Genomic DNA, 20,420 nt, shown 5'->3' with positions numbered 1-20,420 from the left:
TGTTCTGCAGAAGGTGCTGGGTGCACAGTGGAACAAGACTGTTCCTTTTCTCCGCTCGAGTTTGCTGCTTAAACCTTGGGTTTCTCAGCCTCAGCAAGTGCTGAGCAGAAGTGCTCATGAAAAGAGCCAGCAGTGATATTTTAAAAAAAATTTTGTTGGTTGGTTGGTTGGGGTGGTTTCTTGTTTTGTTTTTGGTTTGATTTGGGGATTTTTTTTTTGTTGTTTTGTTTTGTATATGTGAGTGTGCTTTTTGCTGGTCAGCTCATAGTGCACCCCTATCCTCCTGCTCACATATGCAGACCTGCCCCTTGCCACTTAGCAAAAATGAAGTTTGAGCTCAATCTTCTTCCCTGCCTTGAGGAGAGGGGGTGAGCACAGCTGGGGTGGGATCAGCCACATAAGTTCCATTTTCAGCACTTTTGAAGATGTTTGCAGAACCCCCTCCTGCCCTGCAAGAGGGAGGGGGCACAGGGAAGCCCTGCAGTGGTGCAGAGGAAGGTGAGCTGCAGTCTTTGGGGTTTGTTTTTATTTTCTAGCCCAACTTCCTGAGGAAACAAAGCTTATCCGATGCTGGGGCTGCTGGGCCACCCCAAACACCTCGGGAGCCCCTGGGGTGAGCAGCAGCCTCGGGGCACATCTGAGGGGACCAGGGGGCCGTGGGCAGGCAGGTGAGGGCAGGTGTGCGCAGGCTGCCGGGTGAACACTTAGCACTGTTTACACCATCATTTAAATCGTGTATAAAACACCTACACCCTACACATGCATATATATGATCCCAAAATTGTGCTCTTTATGAATGGCAGTTGGTTCCTTAACTGCTCTCTTTGCATCTCTACCACATTAACTGTTTTTTGTTGGGATTTTTCTCCTCCCCAGCATTTGTGAAAACAAAGCTGGGCAGACGGTTCTGTACAAAGGAATGTTTCTGACCACAGCCAGACATCAGCTATGTCAGGGCATGAAACGCCGCCTTTCTGTAGGCTCTTGTGCCATTGCATTGTTTAATCTTCAAAGCATTAAACTTTTGAGTTACTCAGACATTACAAAGCTAAAAATAATAAAAATTCAAATGACTTGGTGGTGAAAGTATCTTGAGTAGAAAAAGGATATTAAAATGTTAATTCACTAAGCATTTTCCCACCAGTTGTTTTATTGGCTGGAGCTCCATTTGTGTGGAGGAGAATTAGTTTTCTTTTCTACTGCACGCAGGTGCATGTAAATTATTAAATAGCAGCCTCTGAAACTCTCCCAACTTTTATTAAAAATATTTATACAGGTTAGGTGACGAGGTATGCAGTATTTTTGAGGAAGCTCCTGGCAGGAGTGGCTCAGTTGTGATAATGAAGCTACAGTGATAGAGCAAACAAGTCCCCAGAGCAACCAATTCTCTGAAATACATTAATTTTTAAAATAATGAGTAACTATATTTGCCCTTGGAGCAGCTTCCTCTCCCCAGGTCCCAGGGCTGTGTCAGGTCCTGGTGCTTCTGGAGCCCCCAAAGCAGGGGGGTGAGAGCAGCTCCTTGAGGTTGAGGCTCATCTGTGAGCTCTCCCTTGCCCGTGCCAGCTGGGCCCACAGGCATCTCTCGTGCTGCCCAGGCACTGCACATGGCTGGAGGTGTGGGATGGGATCAGGGCTCCTGTGGGAGCTGGGATAGTGAGGGATAAAATAGGTTTGCTGTCATTATCCCACTGGCATTTTATGAATGGGGTTGGCCTTTCCTCAGGGTTCACCTGTAGCCAGGGTGAGCAATTTTGGGATGAAACTGTTGGTTTGGATCGTAGCAGGGATGCTCCTTGGCTGGTTTCCAACTGCCCCTGCAGAACCAGGGGTTGGGTACATGGGGATGCATGTGTGAGAGCAGGGCTGTGCTCCCTCCTGCCCCTCCTGAGCCATGGAGCAGGGACATGAGAAAAGGTTTTTGCATCAATAATGGACTGCCTTCCCTCCTCCCCTCCCCCAGTGTGACCCCTTTGCAATGGCACAGTAAAACCAACATACTGAAATCTCTTTTCTCTTCCCTTCTTTCTCATCTCCTTGTTTTTCTAGATGTTTCCTTTGCCAGTGGCTAATGGAAAAAACAGACCCACGACCCTTGGGAGCACTCAGTTTGGAGGATCAGGTACTGTCATCTTACTTGTTTTTCCCCTTATTCCATAATGTTTCTTGCAATAAATTTGTATTTGGTTCCAGAGATGCCATAGGGGAGGGGGTTCTGTATTTTGGTGATGTATTTTTCTGGTGGTGCTCTGCTGCTGTTTCTCTGGATGGTTTCCTTGTTGCTCCATGTGTTCTCTGGGTGGGCAATGCTGCTCTTGCTGAGTTGTCTCCCACTAAGATGTTGCTACCTGAGCTGGAAGTTGTTGTTCCACTGCTCCAGGAGCCTGGAAGCAGACAGGGTTGACCTCTAAGCTGCTTAGATGTGTCTGCACTGCCCTGGAAGACTTTTGCTGTTCCCCTCTGAAGACAGGTTGGTGGTGGCTCGTTCCTGGTCTACTTGGGGGTCTGCTCCATGCAGCCCCTCAAACAGCTCCCTTCTGTTGTGTGGGATCTCAGCATTCCCAAAGGGATTTTGCAAAGCCCTCCAGGGTGCCAAGAGGGGACCAGGGATGCCGACATCCAAGGGTTTAGGGAGCAGGGCAGTGAGGAGGAGAGGGCTGGAGAAGTGGCTGCAAGTGGAGGCTGAAAATGTGCTGGTTGGTTTGAGGCTCAGGTGGAGAATTTCTGGATAGTGCTGGGCCAGAGTTTTAATGCCCAGGGAAGCTGCTCTGTGCAGGGCTCACACAGCCCCTGGCATGAGGGAAGTTCATCTAATTTGCCCTTTTTGCTGAACACTTTGTGGATGGTTAAAACTCAACCTTCCCTGCCCTGAGCTGCTCTAGCTGTGCAGGGAAACTCCTGGATGTGCTGTGACACTGGGAGGCATCCCAGAGACTGGGCTGGGATTTCTGGAGAGCAGCTTTGATGCCCCAGTGGGGCACTGGGGAACCTGCAGCAGTGGGATGGGGGCTCTGCCCTGTCCTCCTGGACCAGGCAAATGTGATGCTCTCAGACTGAGCTGTTTAGCTGTGTGTCAAGATGGCTTTGAGCAAACACTTTTGAAGGGAGGGAAGCTGTTGAGTGGGCGCTGGAGGAAATTGGAGGGGAGAAAACTCTTGGGTTAACCCAGATGGAAGCTGATCTCTCCAGTGAGTGTTCCTTGTGCGCCTTGTGCTGTTAAAATAATCCACAAAAGACGTGCTACATGCTGGGGGGAGAAGAGCAGTGCAGGGGCTCCCATTAATCCATTTCCTGCTCAGAGCCTCCTTCGCTGCCAGGTCCGTGGTGCTGGCCAGGAGCAGAGGCTGGAGCGTGGCCCTGGGGCACAGCTGGACCCCCCTCCAGCCCAAACGACAACAAATCTTTGATTCTCCCCCCACCTCTTTTTTTCTTTCGGGTGAGTGAAAGGTAAATGGTGACACCACCCTTCCTCTGGGCTGCTGCTCTGAGCCTGACTGAGGGCAGTTCATAAAAACAGAGCACTGATGTTATACAACTGCACTGAGGAACGTTGCACAATCCCTGCTGTCCCAGCCTCGGACATGGCAGAGGCTCCCTCATCCTGCCATGGGCATCCTGGCTTGGGAGTGCAGCTCAGGGCTGGGTGTAGGGCAAGAACTTTGCTCCACCAGCAGTTATCCCTTGGCCAGCCATGCTTGGCCTCACCTGGAGATCAGGGGACAAATTTCATCTAAATGTCAGCTTTGGGACTTCTCCCTGTTCCTGCGTCTTTGTCTTTTTGCTGGTGGGGTGAATAACTGAAGTAAGACATCAGCGAGTTGTGCCATGCAGAAGGCTGTGCTCTGCCTGTTAGAAGGATCCAAGGTGTGTAAACAAGGCCCTAGAAAATGGCAAGAGGTTGTTCTCAAAGATTGTTGGTTTAGCTTTATTCACTGATGCAATCAGGTACTAATTAGAATTGCAGAATCATGGAAGGCTCTGGGTTGGAAGGTACCTTCAAGCTCATCTTTTTCCACCCCCTGCCATGGGCAGGGACACCTTCCACTAGACCAGGTTGCTCCAAGCCCCTTCCAACCTGGCCTTGGTCATCCCCCAAGACAGTTCATCCTCCAATACATAGGCAGTCATCTAGCTCAAAATTTGAAGTGGAGCCATCATTAACCTTGATGTAGTCAGAGGGTAGAGAGCAGATGGTCCTTGGATTTGGGGATCTGGACTTGCAGGGGGAGCAGAGCACCTTATAGCCACACCATAACCTGGACTCGGAGGTAATCACCCTAAATCTTGCCATGCAGGAAGGCCTGGGCTGCTTCTTTAATGTGCCACATGTGTTCCAAGCACTTCTAAGTCAGGGGCCTGGACCAGCAGCGAAGGCAGTGCAGCATTTCCCCTCTGCCTGCAAAGGAGGAGCAAACACTGATTTGTCTGAGTCTCAGCTTGGTGCTGTGCACCACAGTGCCAGGATCTCTTTATTTGCGCTTATTGTGGTAACCTCAAGATAACAAACTAATGTTGTCTCGTGTGCCAGAAATATTGGTGTTTTATCCTTCTGCCCACCCAGGATGGGAACCTGTCACTGGGTTGGTGTAATTGGGTTGGACATGGGAATTCATGATCCCCCTCTTCTCGTCTCCTTGTGGCAGTGCTGGGGCAGTGTCCAGTTTTTCTTTTTCTCCTCTAGAGGAGCTGTTATCTCCAGGCTTTTTTCTTCCCAGAGAAGTAAGGAGGAAAGGGAGCAAGGCACTTACTGATCAGTCCTGGCCAAAATGTGATTCTTGCATCCGAAGTCTAACTGGTAAATAAAGGAGCAGAGGCATTTGAAACAGGGAATCCCAGTGACAAAATTGTCCCAAATTCAGAATTTCTTTACCAGATGTGTTGCTAGCCATTGACAGTGCTGGAATCATCATCTCTGGAAGTGTTCAGGGCAGGTGTTGATGTGGCACTTGAGGGCATGCTTTAGTGGTGAACATGGTGCTGGGCTGATAGCTGGGCTCGAACATACTAAAGATCTTTTCCAATCTTAACAATTCCATGTTTCTAGTAACTGCGCTGGCCAAGCTTCCAGTGGCCCCTTTACCAAGGGAACACCTTTTTTTCCCCCAGGACAGAAAAATTCAAAGTGTTCATGCAAAGCCTCCAGCTTCGAGATCCCTTTGCCTTCCTATTTGCCTCCTGCTTTTATTTTAAGCCCTGCTGCTATTTCCCTCATTTCTGTCCTCAAATGCTCTGGGGAGGAGCTGGTTTCGCTCCCCCACCGCATGGACAATTCAGCACCTCCGCTTTGCCTTTTCTTGGCAAGGAGAGACCCAACAATTGCCACAAGGATGGAGCTGACGTCACCCAGCCCGTGGCTGCAGCATTTATAGCACATATAGGTCACTGCGGGAAGTTGGTCTTCCTGGGGCTGGGAGCTGCAGCCAGTGTATTCCAGCATGGGCTGTTTGCTGCCGGGGTTTTATTTTAGCTGGGGTGCTCAGCCTGTGTCTGTTGTCTCAGGGGTTCACCGTCCCCTCTCCAAAAAGTGTTTGTTACTTTGCCTCTCAAAGCGTGTCCCCTGTCCTATCATAGTTGGTAAATGACTAATCTGAGCTGCAGCAAGCTCCCTCCCAGTTCTTCATTGAGCCCTGCCTCAAGCAGGAAACCACTGGGGCTGAATTTCACATGGAAATGACCACTTTAATTGACATCGAGGCAGTGGGAGCAGCCAGAGGCAGCAGAGTTCTGCTGTGGCCTCGTGGCTGCTGAGTTCTCTGCAGGGTTGGTGCATGCTGGCTGCACCTTTGCTCCAGCAAAGGGTTTTGAGCTCTGCAGAGCAGGGAAATAAACCTAAGACATGTGGTTGTGTGAGGCAAAACATCTCCTGGAGCAGCACACAAGCAGCACTTCCACCTGTGGGTAATGTGTAGGGTGCGCAACTATCTCACTTCCCATCCCAAATGGTGTGGGTTGCCAGGACTATGGGGTCCTGATGGGATGGGAGGCATGGGGTCTCCTGCTGACAAATTATTCTGCTCTCAACAAGAAAAATCTCTGCTATTTTTTTTTCTTTTTATCCCCTTTTAAAAAAGCTAATTCAGCATTAAGTGCCTTTTCCTTCATGCTTTGTGCTAGCAAAGTGGGTTGGGCTCTTTGCTTGGGCTCTCGAGTGGGTTTGGGAAGGAGAGTCCTCTCCTGGCCCATGCTGTGATTCCCACCCCCGAGTTGGGCGCTTCCTTGCTCCGGAGCTGAGGCTCCCTGTGAGGGAATTGCTTTGATCGGGGGAAGTTCATCAAGTCCATTTGAAGCTGGTGAAGCAGGGAGTTTTTCAAAGGGTTACAAGCTGGTGCTTGTAACAAATTTTAAGTTATAGTCTGGTTAACAAAGCAAATGGATTCTCCCTGGAGGGAGGAGAGCCCGGATCCCCTTTGAAACTCACTTTAAACAACACACAAACTTGGATACCTGTGGCAACAGCACCAAGAGTCATAAATTCTATGAAAGCTGGGGTTGTCTCTATAATTGGTGCTATGGGGGAGCTGTTTGAAGGTTTAATTATTTCGAGTGTGCAGGCAGCCCTGTATTGGGAAGCTCCCAGCAGGATGGGCAGGGTCTGGTGCAGCAGGATGGTGCTGGGCTCCTCTCTGCTCCTGGAGCTGGGTGGTTTGCAGGACGCCACGGCCGGCAGGGCTGGGAAGAGCCAAGCACAGCGTTTCTGTTGCCATGCTGTCAGCAGTTGAGTCCCAGGCTGCAGAAACCCATTTGCAACTGTTTTCCATAGTGAGGAAAGCAGGAGCTTTTATTAGCAAGGCTGTATCACGTTTTCCTACTAACTGCCTCGAGTTCCCACATGTTTTGCTTATGCTGAAGTGGGAGTGCTGGGCTCCGCTTGCTATTTTGATGGATGATGAAAGGCAGACATGAGGTGTGCAATATGGGACTTGATATTTAGAACTGGCACTTCCCGTTCGAGTTTGGGATCTGGGCTGCGTGTTTTAGCGGCGTGCCCGTGCAAACTGTCACCAAACACACCAAACACAAAGCCACCACAACTGAAAAAGGCAAAGCAGAAAAATTCACTTGCCAGGCCCTTGGTGTGACCGTTTGTTTCAAAGTAAATGTTACTGTTTAGCCATTATCAAAGGAAATCAAAGAAGAGCTGGGGGTGTTCACCCGGAGAAAAGAAAGATCCAGGGAGACCCGAGAGGCCCTTGCAGGGCATAAAGGGGCTTCCGGAGAACTGGAGAGGGACTGGGGACAAGGGATGGAGGGACAGGACACAGAGAATGGCTTCCACTGCCAGAGGGCAGGGCTGGATGGGATATTGGGAATTAGGAATTGTTCCCTGGGAGGGTGGGCAGGCCCTGGCACAGGGTGCCCAGAGCAGCTGTGGCTGCCCCTGGATCCCTGGAAGTGTCCCAGGCCAGGTTGGATAAGGCTTGGAGCAGCCTGGGATAGTGGAAGGTGAACCTGCCCACAGCAGGTGTTTGGAAGGAGATGAGCTGTAAAAAACCATTCTGGGATTCCTTGGAAAAGCCTTGCCATGGCCAAGTCCAGCTCACAAAGCTGTGCAGTCTCATTTGTCTCCAAATACATTCCCTGCACCCCCTGCTCTCCACAGCGCTGGAGCCTTTCCATTCCTGCTGCTGGCAGAGCCCAGGGGATGAAGGAGGGTGCTCCAGGTATGTCAGGGACACACTTGTGTGCTCCACCCCACCCTGCTGGTAACAAAGCCTGGACACTCAGTGAGGTCCATCTCCTCTGTGCCAGTCGGGCTTTCTGCTTTGGTTTTGTCTTTGCCTTTGGCAAGCTCCTGTTCTCCTCCCTCTCCCCATTCTGCTCCCTGTTTGTCCCATGGGGCACATCCCATTTACCAGGATCTAGAAAGCAAGGTCTGGAAGAAGAGTTGGAGGGCCCAAAAGCTGGGGGTAGGGAGTGCAGGTTGGCAGGAAATAACATGTTTGGGGCAACAAATGGCAGGGGAAGGTCCTCACACCTGTGTGCCTTAATCCAGGGCCACACCCTATCTCTGATCCTCGTGACCTGGGGTGCATGCACCTGCTCCCAGGGCTTCCCCACATGCACAGATGTTTCTCCTGGGCTTTTGCAGTGATGTTGAAACAGAATTCCAGGATGATTTGGGCCCATCTCATTCCATCTCCTACCATGGGCAGGGGCACCTTCTACTGTCCCAGGTTTTTCCAAGCCCTGTCCAACCTGGCCTTGAAATATGAAGGGCTCTCGCTTTCTTGCAATTATTTTTTTCCCCTTGAATTTATTTCACTACTGGGAGTGACGGTGACCTGTCCTGCCAGAGGCACAACTGGTTTCTAATGGACACACGAGCAGGGAGTCTGGGAAGAGCAGGGACATGGTGACAGTGCTGTGGGGATGCTCTGGCAGGGGCTCAGGGCTCCTCTAGCAGCTGGGGAGAGGCAAATATAACCCAGTCTCTGTCTCAGTGTGTGTTTAACTTAAGGAGTGAAGGGTGCATGTTTTCAAGGGAAGGTTTTGGGGGGTTCTTTTGGGGTTTCTTTGTTCATCTCCAACTTGGAGAAGAATCCCTCTGACTGGATTTAAGATCTTTAACTGGGAAAGAGTACAGAGTATGCTGGGGGTGCCAGAGCCAAAGCTGTACTGAGATAAGTGACAGCTTTTGTTTAGAAACTGCCAGTTTGCCACAGACCTTGTTTAAGCACAGTTTTAACTTTGCCAGAATTGCTGAAGCAGTGCAGGGCTCTCTTCCTGGCACGGTTCTTTCCTCCCCTGGATGAGGCAGTTCTGTACCAGCGAGGCTGTGCCTGCTCCAGGGACCCTGATGGGATCAGCTGTGTCTTGTGTAAAAAGTCTGAGGGGAATCTGGGCTTGGTGTGCACCTTCTAAAAGAACAGGTACAAGCTCCGGCACTGCCCTGTTTTTAATGAGAGGAGCTGGTGAGCAGCAATTAGTAAGTAAAGGGAGTAAGTTCATCTTAGATATTGGGAAGGAATTCTGCCCTGTGAGGGTGAGGAGACCCTGGCACAGGGTGCTCAGAGCATCTGTGGCTGCCCCTGGATCCCTGGAAGTGTCCCATGCCAGGCAGGACAGGCTTGGAGCAACCTGGGACAGTGGAAGGTGTTCCTACCCATGGCAGGGAGTGGGGTGGGGTGGGATGGGATGGGATGGGCTGGGCTGTAAAATCTCTTCTCATCCAAACCATTCTGGGATTCTGTGAATTCCCTCTGTCACTGCCTTGTTCCTCAGGGCTCTCATCTCCATTCCAAGCTCTTAGGTGGTCTCTGGAGGGCAGGACTCTGGCATTTGGTGCAGCTCTGCCTGAGTTCACCTCTAATCCTTCTCCAACCCAGGGCTGCCCAAGCAGCACACACTGGCTCAGCCTTCCACGCTTGTTGTGCCCTTTCCAAAGGGGAGAGATGGCTTTGGAAGGGGCCCAGCAGGTCTGGCAAGTGTTGCTGCTGGACCTGGCTGCTGTTAATTTGCAATTCCTCACGCCTTGTGGGGTGCCCTGCTGCAGCACGTGTCCCATGTGTGACCAGCTCCTGGGCCTGGTGCATCTCCATTGTTAATGGTTGTGTGCAGTGACACTCAAACTTCAATTATTAGTAGTATTATTTTTAATTAGAGTCAATAAATGGGTGTCTTAAGGGGTGGATTTATTGCAAAGTACTATTTTGTTAACTCTGGAATGCCTCACCTCTCAGCTGTCACTACATGCCCCAATGCACACAACTGAAGGACACTATAAATACCTGGCTCCTTTTGTCTGAGAGAGACAGTCAGAGACTGTTGTCTCTGTTGTCTTGGTGGCCTGGAGAGGATCCTCCTCACTTCTGCCCAGCCTGTGCTCCCTGCTACAGGTGCAGGATGGAGGGATTCACTCAGGGCCATTTCCATTATGGGAAGGGAGGGAGCCAAGCGGGAGCCAGTGGTGGGTGTAGGGATAGTAGAGCTGTCTCAGAGATGTCAAAAAGTTTATCCACATCAATAACAATTCCAGAGTAGGCCGTGGAGATGCTCCAAAGGCTGGAGCCACTCTGCTCTGGAGCCAGACTGGAAGAGCTGGGGGTGCTCACCTGCAGAAGAGCAGGCTCCAGGGAGACCTGAGAGCCCCTTGCAGGGCCTGAAGGGGCTCCAGGAGAGCTGGAGAGGGACTGGGGACAAGGGATGGAGGGACAGGACACAGGGAATGGCTTCCACTGCCAGAGGGCAGGGCTGGATGGGATATTGGGAAGGAATTGTTCCCTGGGAGGGTGGTGAGGCCCTGGATCCCTGGAAGTGTCCAAGGTCTGATTGGACAGGGCTTGGAACACCCTGGGATGGTGGAAGGTGTCCTTGCACATGGAAGGGGATGGAATGAGCTTTAAGGTCCCTTCCAACTCTAATCATTCTCTGGTTCTGTCTGCCTGTTGGATTCCCATCTGTGTGGCCTGGGATATCCTGCCCTCTCCCAGCACCTCCAAACAGCTGGGAGTGGGGGCACTGAATTGCCCACCGGTCTCTGTGTGGCCAGGACAAGGGACTCCAGCAGTGTCAGGAGTGGTTGCTGGGTTTTCCCTGGCACATTCCCAAGCCCAGCTGGATCAATGCAGCAGCTTCAACCTGACCAGTTTGGGAAGCCTGGATGGCAGTGATCCTCTTGGTGCCCCTTCTCCCGAGGGGAGGCAGAGGGGCAGGGGCTGAGCTCTGCTCTGGGACAGGGACAGGAGCCCAGCAAGGGCTGGAGCTGTGTCAGGGCTTGGGCTGGAGCTCAGGGAAAGGTTCTTCTTTCCCCCGAGGGTGCTGGGCACTGCCCAGGCTCCCCAGGGAATGGTCCTGGCCCCAAGGCTGCCAGAGCTCCAGGAGCGTTTGGACACCGCTCTCAGGGATGCTCAGGGTGGGATTGTTGGGGTGTCTGGGCAGGGACAGTGGCTGCACAGATGATCCCTCTGGGTCCCTTCTGGCTCGGAATATTCAAGGATTCTGTGATTTCCGGCTAGTGGGCAGCTCCCAGACCCACAGACCCATGACATGTTATGTTTGCCTGACTGCAGGGTCCTGGTGCTGGTGGAGGAGGAATTGCATTTTAGGAAATCGGAGCTTTTTCAGAGGCTGGTGGCAGGCCTGTGCACACTTCAGAGCCCTTTCTGCCAGGAGGTCCCCAAATACCTGGCAAGCTTTGATTAGCACATTAGCCTAAACAAATTGAGTTATGCACCCACAGAGGGAAGAGGTGCTGCACTCCTTCAGTGGTGACTTGGAGTTTAATTAATTTTGTTGCTAAATGAGGCATGAAATACAGTTTGAAATACATTGTGGTGCTGAATGTGTAATTGTACAGGGGCCTGGGAGCACAGCTGAGAATCAAGGATCACCTGAGGCAAGCCATGCATGAAGCTCTCATGGTCCCAAAAAGGGGCTGTGTGACAGCAGAGAGCCCATCTGGGGAGAGAGACTGGGGATAGAACCTCCACAATGCTCCCCAGGGAGTGGGGACCAGGCCAACCCCCCATCACAGCAAAGCAGTGCCCAAAGATGTCATTGTGCCCACAGGTTTGTCACTGTTTGGGGTTTTTCTGCTAGAGGATCCAACCCCTGGGCAAGATTCAAACTGATGGCAGGGTCCCCAGGTGTGTCCTTCCCAGGAGCAGCCACTGTGGCCATCCTGTCTTTGCCATCCAAACAGAGATTTGCCTCAGGTTTGGGGGAGGATGGAAGTTTTTCCAGTTGGTTGCAGAGATCCTGGTCTGTCTGTCCCTGTCTTGCAGGGTGGAAGTACATCTGATCAAACATCAGAAAGACAAAATCTGAGCTGTAAGAGGAGATTTCTTGGTTCAGCTTTTGAGAGTTTCTGCAGTGCCAGTTTGGATGCTTTTCTCCCTGCCCTTATTAATGTTCCTGGAGGGAAGTTGCTTCCAGTGCCTCACTCCCCCAGTAAAGAAGGGAAAGAGGCAGTTCAGGGCTGCCCTCATTTTTTAATCCTGAATTTTTCAATTAACTCGCCAGGTAGCCCAGCTCCAAAGCCAGCAGGGAGAAAAATCTAAAGAACACTGTCCATCTGCCTGTGAACCCTGGGAAGCACATCCCCACCTCCAGAGTGACCTCAGGCAACGTCTTCCTCAAAGTTTAGCTGGGGATTGCATCAGGAGTAAGAAGGAGGTGAAGTTAATGTGGCATAAGCTTTTTCTAGCAGGGGAGTTTGCCTGGTTAGACAGGGACTGAAAATAAATGAATGAGCTTCGTATCAGAGCCTCTGGGGCAAAGGCTGGGAGAGAGGGCAGCCTCCAGCATACAGGGATAGGAGGAGATGGCTTTTTTCAGACCAAGCAGGGCAAGTAATCTATCAACCTTGACTTGTCCTAGCTGGGAATAACCTTCCAGGAAAGTGGGTGATGCTTCCTGTCTCCTGTCTGAGGGCAGTGGATGTGGACAGCAAGCTCTGGAGTCACCTCTGGTGGTGGCATCTGCCTCTCCTGGGTCAGGTTTGGTGGTGGCTGCTGGGCACTGCTCAAAGCAGAGCTGTCCCTCCCCTTCTCAGGGAGTTCTGAAGCATTTTCTGCCCATCCTTCCTTCATCCCTGGCCCCTGGGGTGAGGAGCTGGTAACATTTCCCCTCCCAAAAAACCCTCCCAGGTGTGTGTGTGGCATCCAGGGATGCCCCAGGGGACAACTTGACTTGGAAGAAGCCAAAGTCCTTCAGGACAAGCCTTGGGATGACTAGTGTTGCCAATCCCCCCTCTTTCTGCCTCATCCTTCCCAAGCTGGGGGGACAAATCTCACTTTTGACGAGTGACAAAACCCATCCTGATGGCAGTGAATGCATGACCTTCCCTGAGAGTGGGGGTGGCCTGGGCCCCTTCTGCTTTCTGGGACGTTTCATTCTGAAGTGATGTGGTCTCCTTGCAAAGGCTCCTCCTGCCCTGTTAACATTGTTATACAAAGCAGCAGTTTGCCATCTAATTAGGAAAAATACGCACTAACCTCTACCATATGTTGCTCTTCTCCTCGGATTTGCATTTGAAAGTCCAGCTGAATTTCAATGTGAAACTGGATTTTATCCAAATGATGAATGGCCCCAAAAGCTGTGGGAAGGTGGATGTGCCTCCCCATCACATATGGTTGTTTGGTTAGGGCTTTTTTTCCTTCTTGAAGAAAAAAAATTTAAAGCAGGCTTTCTTCATTTTGTGTCCCATGGTTCAAAGTGTTCACACCTTTCTTCCCAAACTGGATTTGTCTGGCTGGGTGGTCATTCCATGAGGTGAGGTGCTGGAGCTCCAGCCCCACAAGGGAGAGGGATTAAATTTACTCTTAACAGCTTGTTTTTGGTGGCAGCTCCACTCCTGGCTTTGTCCTGGGCTGAACCCCCAGTGTGGGCAGAAGGGGAGGGGGGGATTCTGCCCCTCTTCCCTGCTCAGGTGAGACCCCACCTGCAGAGCTGCCCCCAGCCCTGGGGAACAGCATCAGGAGGGCGTGGAGCTGCTGGAGCCAGTCCAGAGGAGGCCACGGAGATGCTCCAAGGGCTGGAGCCCCTCTGCTCTGGGGACAGGCTGGGAGAGCTGGGGGTGCTCACCTGGAGAAGAGAAGGCTCCAGGGAGACCTGAGAGCCCCTTGCAGGGCCTGAAGGCCCTGGCACAGGGTGCCCAGAGCAGCTGTGGCTGTCCCTGGATCCCTGGCAGTGTCCAAGGCCAGGTTGGACACTGGGGCTTGGAGCAGCTTGGGACAGTGGAAGGTGTCCCTGCCTACAGCAGGGGTTGGGACTGGATGAACTTTGAGGTCTCTTTCAGCTCAAACCAGGTGGTATTCACTGCATTTTCCCAGCCCATCTGGTGGGTTTGTGCAGGACCCCCTCATGTTGCTCCTGGTGTTCCCTGAAAGGGCCCTGGCTGCAGCTCCCAGGCTGGAAATTGGCATTTTTTTGTTTTTTACTACAGTTGGAGCAGTGGCTGCTCCAAGCCCCTACCCACACAGAGTCATGGTTTAGGAAGTGCTCCCCAGGTACCACAGAACAGAAGCAGGGGCCTCACTGCTGCTTGGGCTGCTGAAGGTTTTGGGAGCCACAGGATTGCTGAGCTGACACTGCATATCCCCACAGTCCCTCAGAGCTGCCTGCACTTCCCACTTGGCTTGGGGTTGGATTTTTCCCCTTGACTGAGATCTGTTTAAGCTGAGTTAAGCTCTGTGACAAACTCAGCATTACGTTGCTGAGCTGGGTGTACTCACATGGCTCTTACTGACCTTTTACCTCACCTACCTGGCAAAAAAAGCTCTGAAAAAATCACATCCTGATTATTTCACATCCTCTGTGAATCTGTCGTTGGAGAGTGGCTTGGGTGCCGGGCTGGCCATGGTGCTCACAGGGGGAGCTGCTTGCTCCGGGTTTCTGACTTTTGTTCTCCTTTCTCTTCACTCCTTGGAGATCAATTCAATCTGTAAGACAGTTTTTGTTGGGGTTTTTTGTTGTGTTAATGCAGCTGAACTAATATGATTACATTTCCAGATTTGGGTAATGGAATAACAAGTCAGGAAGCTTTTTTTTTTTTAAAGAAAGGAGAACTTATGTCACTTCCAAGTCTCCAGTTGAGAAGCTCTTTCCCTTTATCAGTTACTCAGAGAGATTGGGGGCTCTCCATCCCAGTTGGATGGGGCTTGAAACAGCTTGTGATAGTGGAAGGTGTCCTTGCTCGTGATAGGGGGTGGAATGAGGTGGGCTTTGAGGCCCCTTTCCACCCAAACCATTCCATGATTCCATGTTCTGCTCTTGACACGAGGGCTTCTGGGGGCTGTGGCCATGCAGGGACACCCCGGTCCTGGGTGCTGCACTTTGTGCTCCATGTCCTGGTTGGCCAAGAACACAGAGAATGACAAAGATGTTCTGGGTGCCCAAAAAGATCCATCTTCCCTTTGCCCTGAGAGCTGCCAGGCCAGAGGGGCCGTGTCCCTCCTGCAGGACTGTGCTTGGGGCACAGGCCCTGGCACACCCACCCTTCCTGAGCAGTTTCACCAGCAACTTGAGGTATGTTGGCTTTGCTCATCTCTCTGCTTGCTCTCAGGTTCAGAGGAGGGATCTGGAAAACAGCTCAGCCAAAGCATCTCACAATGGCAACTTCCTTTCTAAAAAGAGAAGGATGTTGTGGAGTTGGTGGCTTCCCATTATTTTCCCCAATTTGAGCTTTATCGCCACTGATCCCACAGTGTCTGCAGTATCAGAAGGAGCCAAAGATGCTGGAGAGTGTCCAAAGGAGGGACACGGAGCTGGGGAAGGGTCTGAGGAGCAGCTGAGGGCACTTGGCTCGTTCAGCTGGAGCAGAGGAGACTGAGGGGAGACTCCTCGGGGGCTGCAGCTCCTCCCGAGGGGAGGCAGAGGGGCAGGGGCTGAGCTCTGCTCTGGGACAGGGACAGGAGCCCAGCAAGGGCTGGAGCTGTGTCAGGGCTTGGGCTGGAGCTCAGGGAAAGGTTCTTCTTTCCCCCGAGGGTGCTGGGCACTGCCCAGGCTCCCCAGGGAATGGTCCCGGCCCCAAGGCTGCCAGAGCTCCAGGAGCGTTTGGACACCGCTCTCAGGGATGCTCAGGGTGGGATTGTTGGGGTGTCTGGGTGGGGATAGGGGTTGGACTGATGATCCCTGTGGGGCCCTTCCAGCTCAGAGTATTTCAGGATTCTGTGATCCTCGGTCAGGTTGTGTGTCCTGCTGTACTTTGGGATCAGCCTCACCGCTGCTGGAGCTCGCTGTGGCTCAGGGTGGTCGTGATGTCTCAGAGACACGTTGTGTCACTGAGCTGCTCCTGCCCCCAGGATGGGGTCCTGGCCAGTGGAGCAAAGCAGGAGTGGGGCCGTGTTTTCCCTTTTTGGGAATTCTGTAAGAAGGTAGTGACTCACTTTCCATGGAGCTGATAGTTACCCTGCTCCTGTCTTGGATTTGTGTTGTGTAGCCAGCGGGATTATTTATAACTTAGCCAGCATCCCGAATCTATTGTTTCTGCAAAGAGCAGGAATGACTAGATGACTTCCTGAGATTTTTTTTTTTTTGCCACCCCCTCATTTTTTATTTTTTTAAAAATCTGCTTTTCCTTCCAAGTATTATATTTGCCAGTTGGATGCTTTCCCCCCACATCTTCCCCTCCTGATTGTGCATTTGTGCTGCTGACAATCCCACTACCGGTGTTGCTTTAACTCTAAAATCTCTCCCAGGAAAGGCTGGGGGCTGTGCCTTGGGAGGGCTGGGGCACCTTCCCATGGCATGAGGGGCTCTTTGGCCTTGTAGGTCCTGGGGACTGAGGCAGGACTGGCTGTACCATTAATGGGAGGACTCTCACTTCTGCACCCTATGGATGCTTTGGGATGGAAGGTGCATCCCAGGAGAAAGGTTAGTCTGGTCTGGGATTGTATGGAGCTCTGGGTCAGCCTTGTCTCTGCCTCTCTGAAGAGTCACTTGAGACAATCCAGAGGTATCACCTGAGCCCAGGGATGTGCAGAGCAAAAGCCATCTCCATCCTGGTGCAGCCAGTCTTGGGGACATGGCACTGATGGGCATGGAAGGAGTGGATTCCTGTCCCCGGGCGTGTGGCTGCTCTCCCAATGGCACTGGTCCCATCTGGGCAGTGTTTGCCCCAAACCCTGGAGCTCTCCTGGTTCTTGTCCCCCTTCTCTTTGCCCACCCACCTGCTGTTGGTATCATGAAGCCCAGCAGCCATCACCACTTTAATTAATTAATTAAGCACTTCCATGGAAATCAGTGGGGAGTGAAGGTGCAGGATACAGACAAGGGTCAGGGTGGGTTTGGCAGCTGAGCCAATCAGAACCATTGTGGGTGGACCTGCACCTTGAGCTTCCTTGGGGAGCGCCTCTAGCACCCCAAGGCTGCTGTCCACAGCTTCTCCTCACCAAAACAGCTCCACTTTGCACCTTCTTGCTTGACCTTCACACCTGAGACTCCTGATTTGGTTTTGGTTGAGTCCAGTTTTAGCCAAGTGTGGAGCCTCAGTGGTGCCCATCCCAGCTGTGTTTCCTTCATGACCTGCTGCCTGGCTGTGATGTAACGAGCACCTCTGAGGTTGGAGCGGCTGCAAAAGCGACCAGGGGTGAAACAGCTGAAGGGGAAGGAGCCTGGGCTGCCTTGTGGGCAGCAGAGACCCTGCTCAGATCCTCTCGGTTTCCATTAGTTCAGAACTCAAAACTTGGGACTTGTTGAATGTTGAGTTGCTGTTTCTGGCCGAGGTGCCTGGAGGCCTCTGCCTGGCTTCTCCCCATCGGTCACTAAGAGCTGCCCCATGTCCCCTCCCCATGGCTCTGGCTCCTTCTCCAGCTGCAGGGAAGCCATGGAAGAGGCTGGCAGTTCTGGTGCTCCCCCTTTGCAGGGCTCATGGTACTGAGGTGTTGCTGTTCCTGTGCTGACTTTCCAGGAACTGCCTGGCTCTGCAGGGAAGCCTGAGGCTGATCCAAGTGGAGTTCTGTCGTGCTGGAAACGCCACTTGGACATGAGCAGCTTGGAGTGGAAAATGAGTCCTGAATTCTGTCCTGTGGGGTTTTTACATGCTCTTCACAGAATTCCAGACTGGTTTGGGCTGAAAGGGACCTCAGAGCTCATCCTGTTCCACCCCCTGCCATGGCAGGGACACCTTCCACTATCCCAGGCTCCTCCAAGCCCCAGTGTCCAACCTGGCCTTGGACACTTTCAGGGATCCAGGGGCAGCCACAGCTGCTCTGGGCACCCTGTGCCAGGGCCTCACCACCCTCCCAGGGAGCAACTCCTTCCCCATATCCCATTTAACCCTGTCCTCTGGCAGTGGGAAGCCATTCCCCCTTGTTCTGTCACTCCATGTCTTCTTCATGGCCAGTTTTGCTCTTCCAGTTTTCCTGTGGTGCAGAACACCAGGCGTGGGTCAGAAACTGGAGGAGTGTCTGTCACCTGAAATCCTGGGCTTGGGGGAGAAGTGAGGCTCTGAGATGGGTCTGGGAACTGAGGCATCTCAGGGAAGTGATGTCTGGAATCCTGAGTTCACAGCAAACTTCTGTGGCTCTCTTTGATTGCCTGTTTTAGTCACCACTGGAGGTTCCTTAGGCCCAGCACTCCACTTGCTTCCTGTGGGAGCTGCTTGTGACACCTTTACAGCCCTAGCGGAGCAGGTTTGTGCATCCCAGAGGCTGCTTCTGCTGTGCTTCCTGTGAGGTTTTCCAGCTGCCTGGGCACCCTTGTGCTGGCTCCTTCCCATCCCAGACACTCAGTTATTTGGGGTTTCTCCCTTAGCTGGAGCCTACAGGCACTGAGTGATCTCCTGAGTGAAGTGCTGGTACAATTTCATCCCATCTGCTCACTGCAGCATTTCCCTGGAGCACTGGGCAAAGCCATGCTGAGTGGCACTGAATTCCCAATTCCTGCTGGCCCTCAGGTTCCTTTAAATTGAAGAGCATAGGAAATAAAGCTGAGTGAAAACATGGGGAGCTCCCCATGGCCAGCAGGACCTGAGAGCCCAACAGGAGCATCTCCCCCAGCTCCCTGCCCAGCCCTCCTGGGTCAGCTCAGAAATAGAGAAGAGCCCTTCTCCCCCAGCTTGCTTTGTATTTTTAAAATCATTGTGGTTTTTTTGTTCTGTTTTCTTTAAATAATTTTCTAAAAAGTTGAAACTATAGAACTGGGGTTTTTTTACCCGAAGAAGAAAACTGAAAGATGGGTGAGACATTGTGGTTTGGAGCACCAGTTGTAAATAAATTTTTGGGTGCTCCAGCATGCCAGGCTTTCCTACCTGGAGAGTGAGTGCTTCTTCCAGGAGCTGTGTTTGTCCACACAGGTCTTCCAGTGATAATCTGTGTCACTGTACTTTGTGCCAATAAAAAGGTGAGCTGCCTCAGCTCTGGGCTCTGCTGCCTCCTTAGCTCTGCCCTCATTTTTGGGCAAGTCTCTCCATCTGTACAATAGCAGAAAGAGTTTTGTTCCCTAGAGAGGCTTAGAGGTTTAACATTTACAAAATGCTTTGAGATCTGCAGATAAAGGAAAGCCAAACAATAACCAGTGCCCAGGGCTGCCAGAGGAGTCCCCAGGATCACCATGGCAGAGCTGTGCAGAACTGGGTGGAGGTGGCTTTTGTGAGAGGGAAAAACTGCTCCAGCTGCATCATTGGTGCCGACCTGGCCTTTAATGGGCTACTGGCAAGGAGATAACAAGAAGATAACATCGTGGAATCGAAGAGTGCTTTGGGCTGGAAGAGTCCTTAGGGATCATCCAGTCCCACCTTCCACTGTCCCAGGCTGATCCAAGCCCTGTCCAGCCCGGCCTTGGACACTTGCAGGGATCCAGGGGCAGCCACAGCCGCTCTGGGCACCCTGTGCCAGGGCCTGTCCACCCTCATCTGTAGATCAGAGCATGACTGAATCACTTGGGTGATTTTTTCCAGGGCCCCCTAGGAACAATCCTGATCTGGAAGTGATGCTGTCCATTTGCTCTTTGCTCTCCAGGCAGCGCTTCATAAATTCCCTGGCAAACCTGATCCACCCCATAAACTTCATTAACTTTCCTTTCACTGCCTCTGCCTGTCCCTGCAGTGAACTCTCTGCAGTCCCCAAACAAAGGCAGGCAGCGGTGGGCAGGGCAGGACAGAGGCACCGGGAGCTGCTCCTCCCTCGCCGGGGCTGGGCTGGAGCGCTCGGCGCAGGGACCCGGCTCCTCAGGGCCAGCGGCTCCGGGACATGGCAGCCCAGGACGAGCTGTCCGGGGGTACGTGCCCCTGCCACACATCTGGCAGGATGGTTTGGTGAAGGGTGGGAGGATGGAGTGTGAAGGGAGGATTTGTAGTGGATCGGTTGGGAGTTGTACTCTCGAGGGATCGAGGTGGGCTGTGGAGGGTCGTGCTAGAATTGTGCAGGCGTCTTTTCCCTCACGTTCTGAGTCCTTTTTGGTGCTGTTGGGCAGGAACTGAGAACCTTAAAGCTGCTTGAGGAGTCCCAACCCTTTTTGGGAGCAGGAACAGCTCAGCTTTGTCTGCTGCCTCCTCACTGTGTGTGCCCAAGTCCCCTAAACCTGTTACAGCTGTGAGCAGGGTAGGGCTGCAGGAGGAGGGGGATCTGTAGGCTGGGGACACGGCACAAAGTTCAGGTGCCAGCCGCAGGTGTCCTGTGTAGGGTCGCCCATGGTCTACTACACCTCGAGTCTGTCACTGGCATAGTTAATTGCTGTATTGTTAACTGTTGTGGGGATATGGCCTGGGTTTGGGGCTTCCTTGCCCTACAATGGGCTTGTGGGATGGTTTTTATTTCAGGTGGTTTTAGATATGAATCAAACAAGGCACAGATCCCTGGCTTTGATTGGAGTGACTTGTGCATGTGGAGTTGTAACTTAAAGAGGAAGCATTTAGTCTGAATCGCTACACATGGTGCCTGCTTTGAACTGAGGTGGGGTACAGGGACACCTTGGGAAACCTGCACCTCTTGAGTTTTAAATAAACATGGGCTTGTGTAGGCAGCATCCTGGCTGCAGAT

The 20,420-nt window shown here is 52.2% G+C and overlaps 1 protein-coding gene across 14 annotated transcripts in view; it reads left to right on the top strand.

Annotated features, from left to right (window-relative positions):
* The window catches only part of TCF3 (transcription factor 3), an 83,209-nt gene that overhangs the window by 7,294 nt on the left and 55,495 nt on the right, over positions 1 to 20,420 (top strand). For all 14 annotated transcript variants that reach the window (XM_062510041.1, XM_062510051.1, XM_062510049.1 and 11 more), the window contains one exon: positions 2,050 to 2,122. In XM_062510041.1, the coding sequence (XP_062366025.1) occupies positions 2,050 to 2,122 (73 nt within the window). The remainder of the gene's footprint in view (positions 1 to 2,049; positions 2,123 to 20,420) is intronic.

This window comes from Cinclus cinclus, chromosome 28, assembly GCF_963662255.1.
Source record: "Cinclus cinclus chromosome 28, bCinCin1.1, whole genome shotgun sequence".
Lineage (NCBI taxonomy): Eukaryota > Metazoa > Chordata > Aves > Passeriformes > Cinclidae > Cinclus > Cinclus cinclus.
The sequence above is the reverse complement of the archived record's forward strand: the minus strand, read 5'-3'. Positions and strand labels throughout refer to the sequence as shown.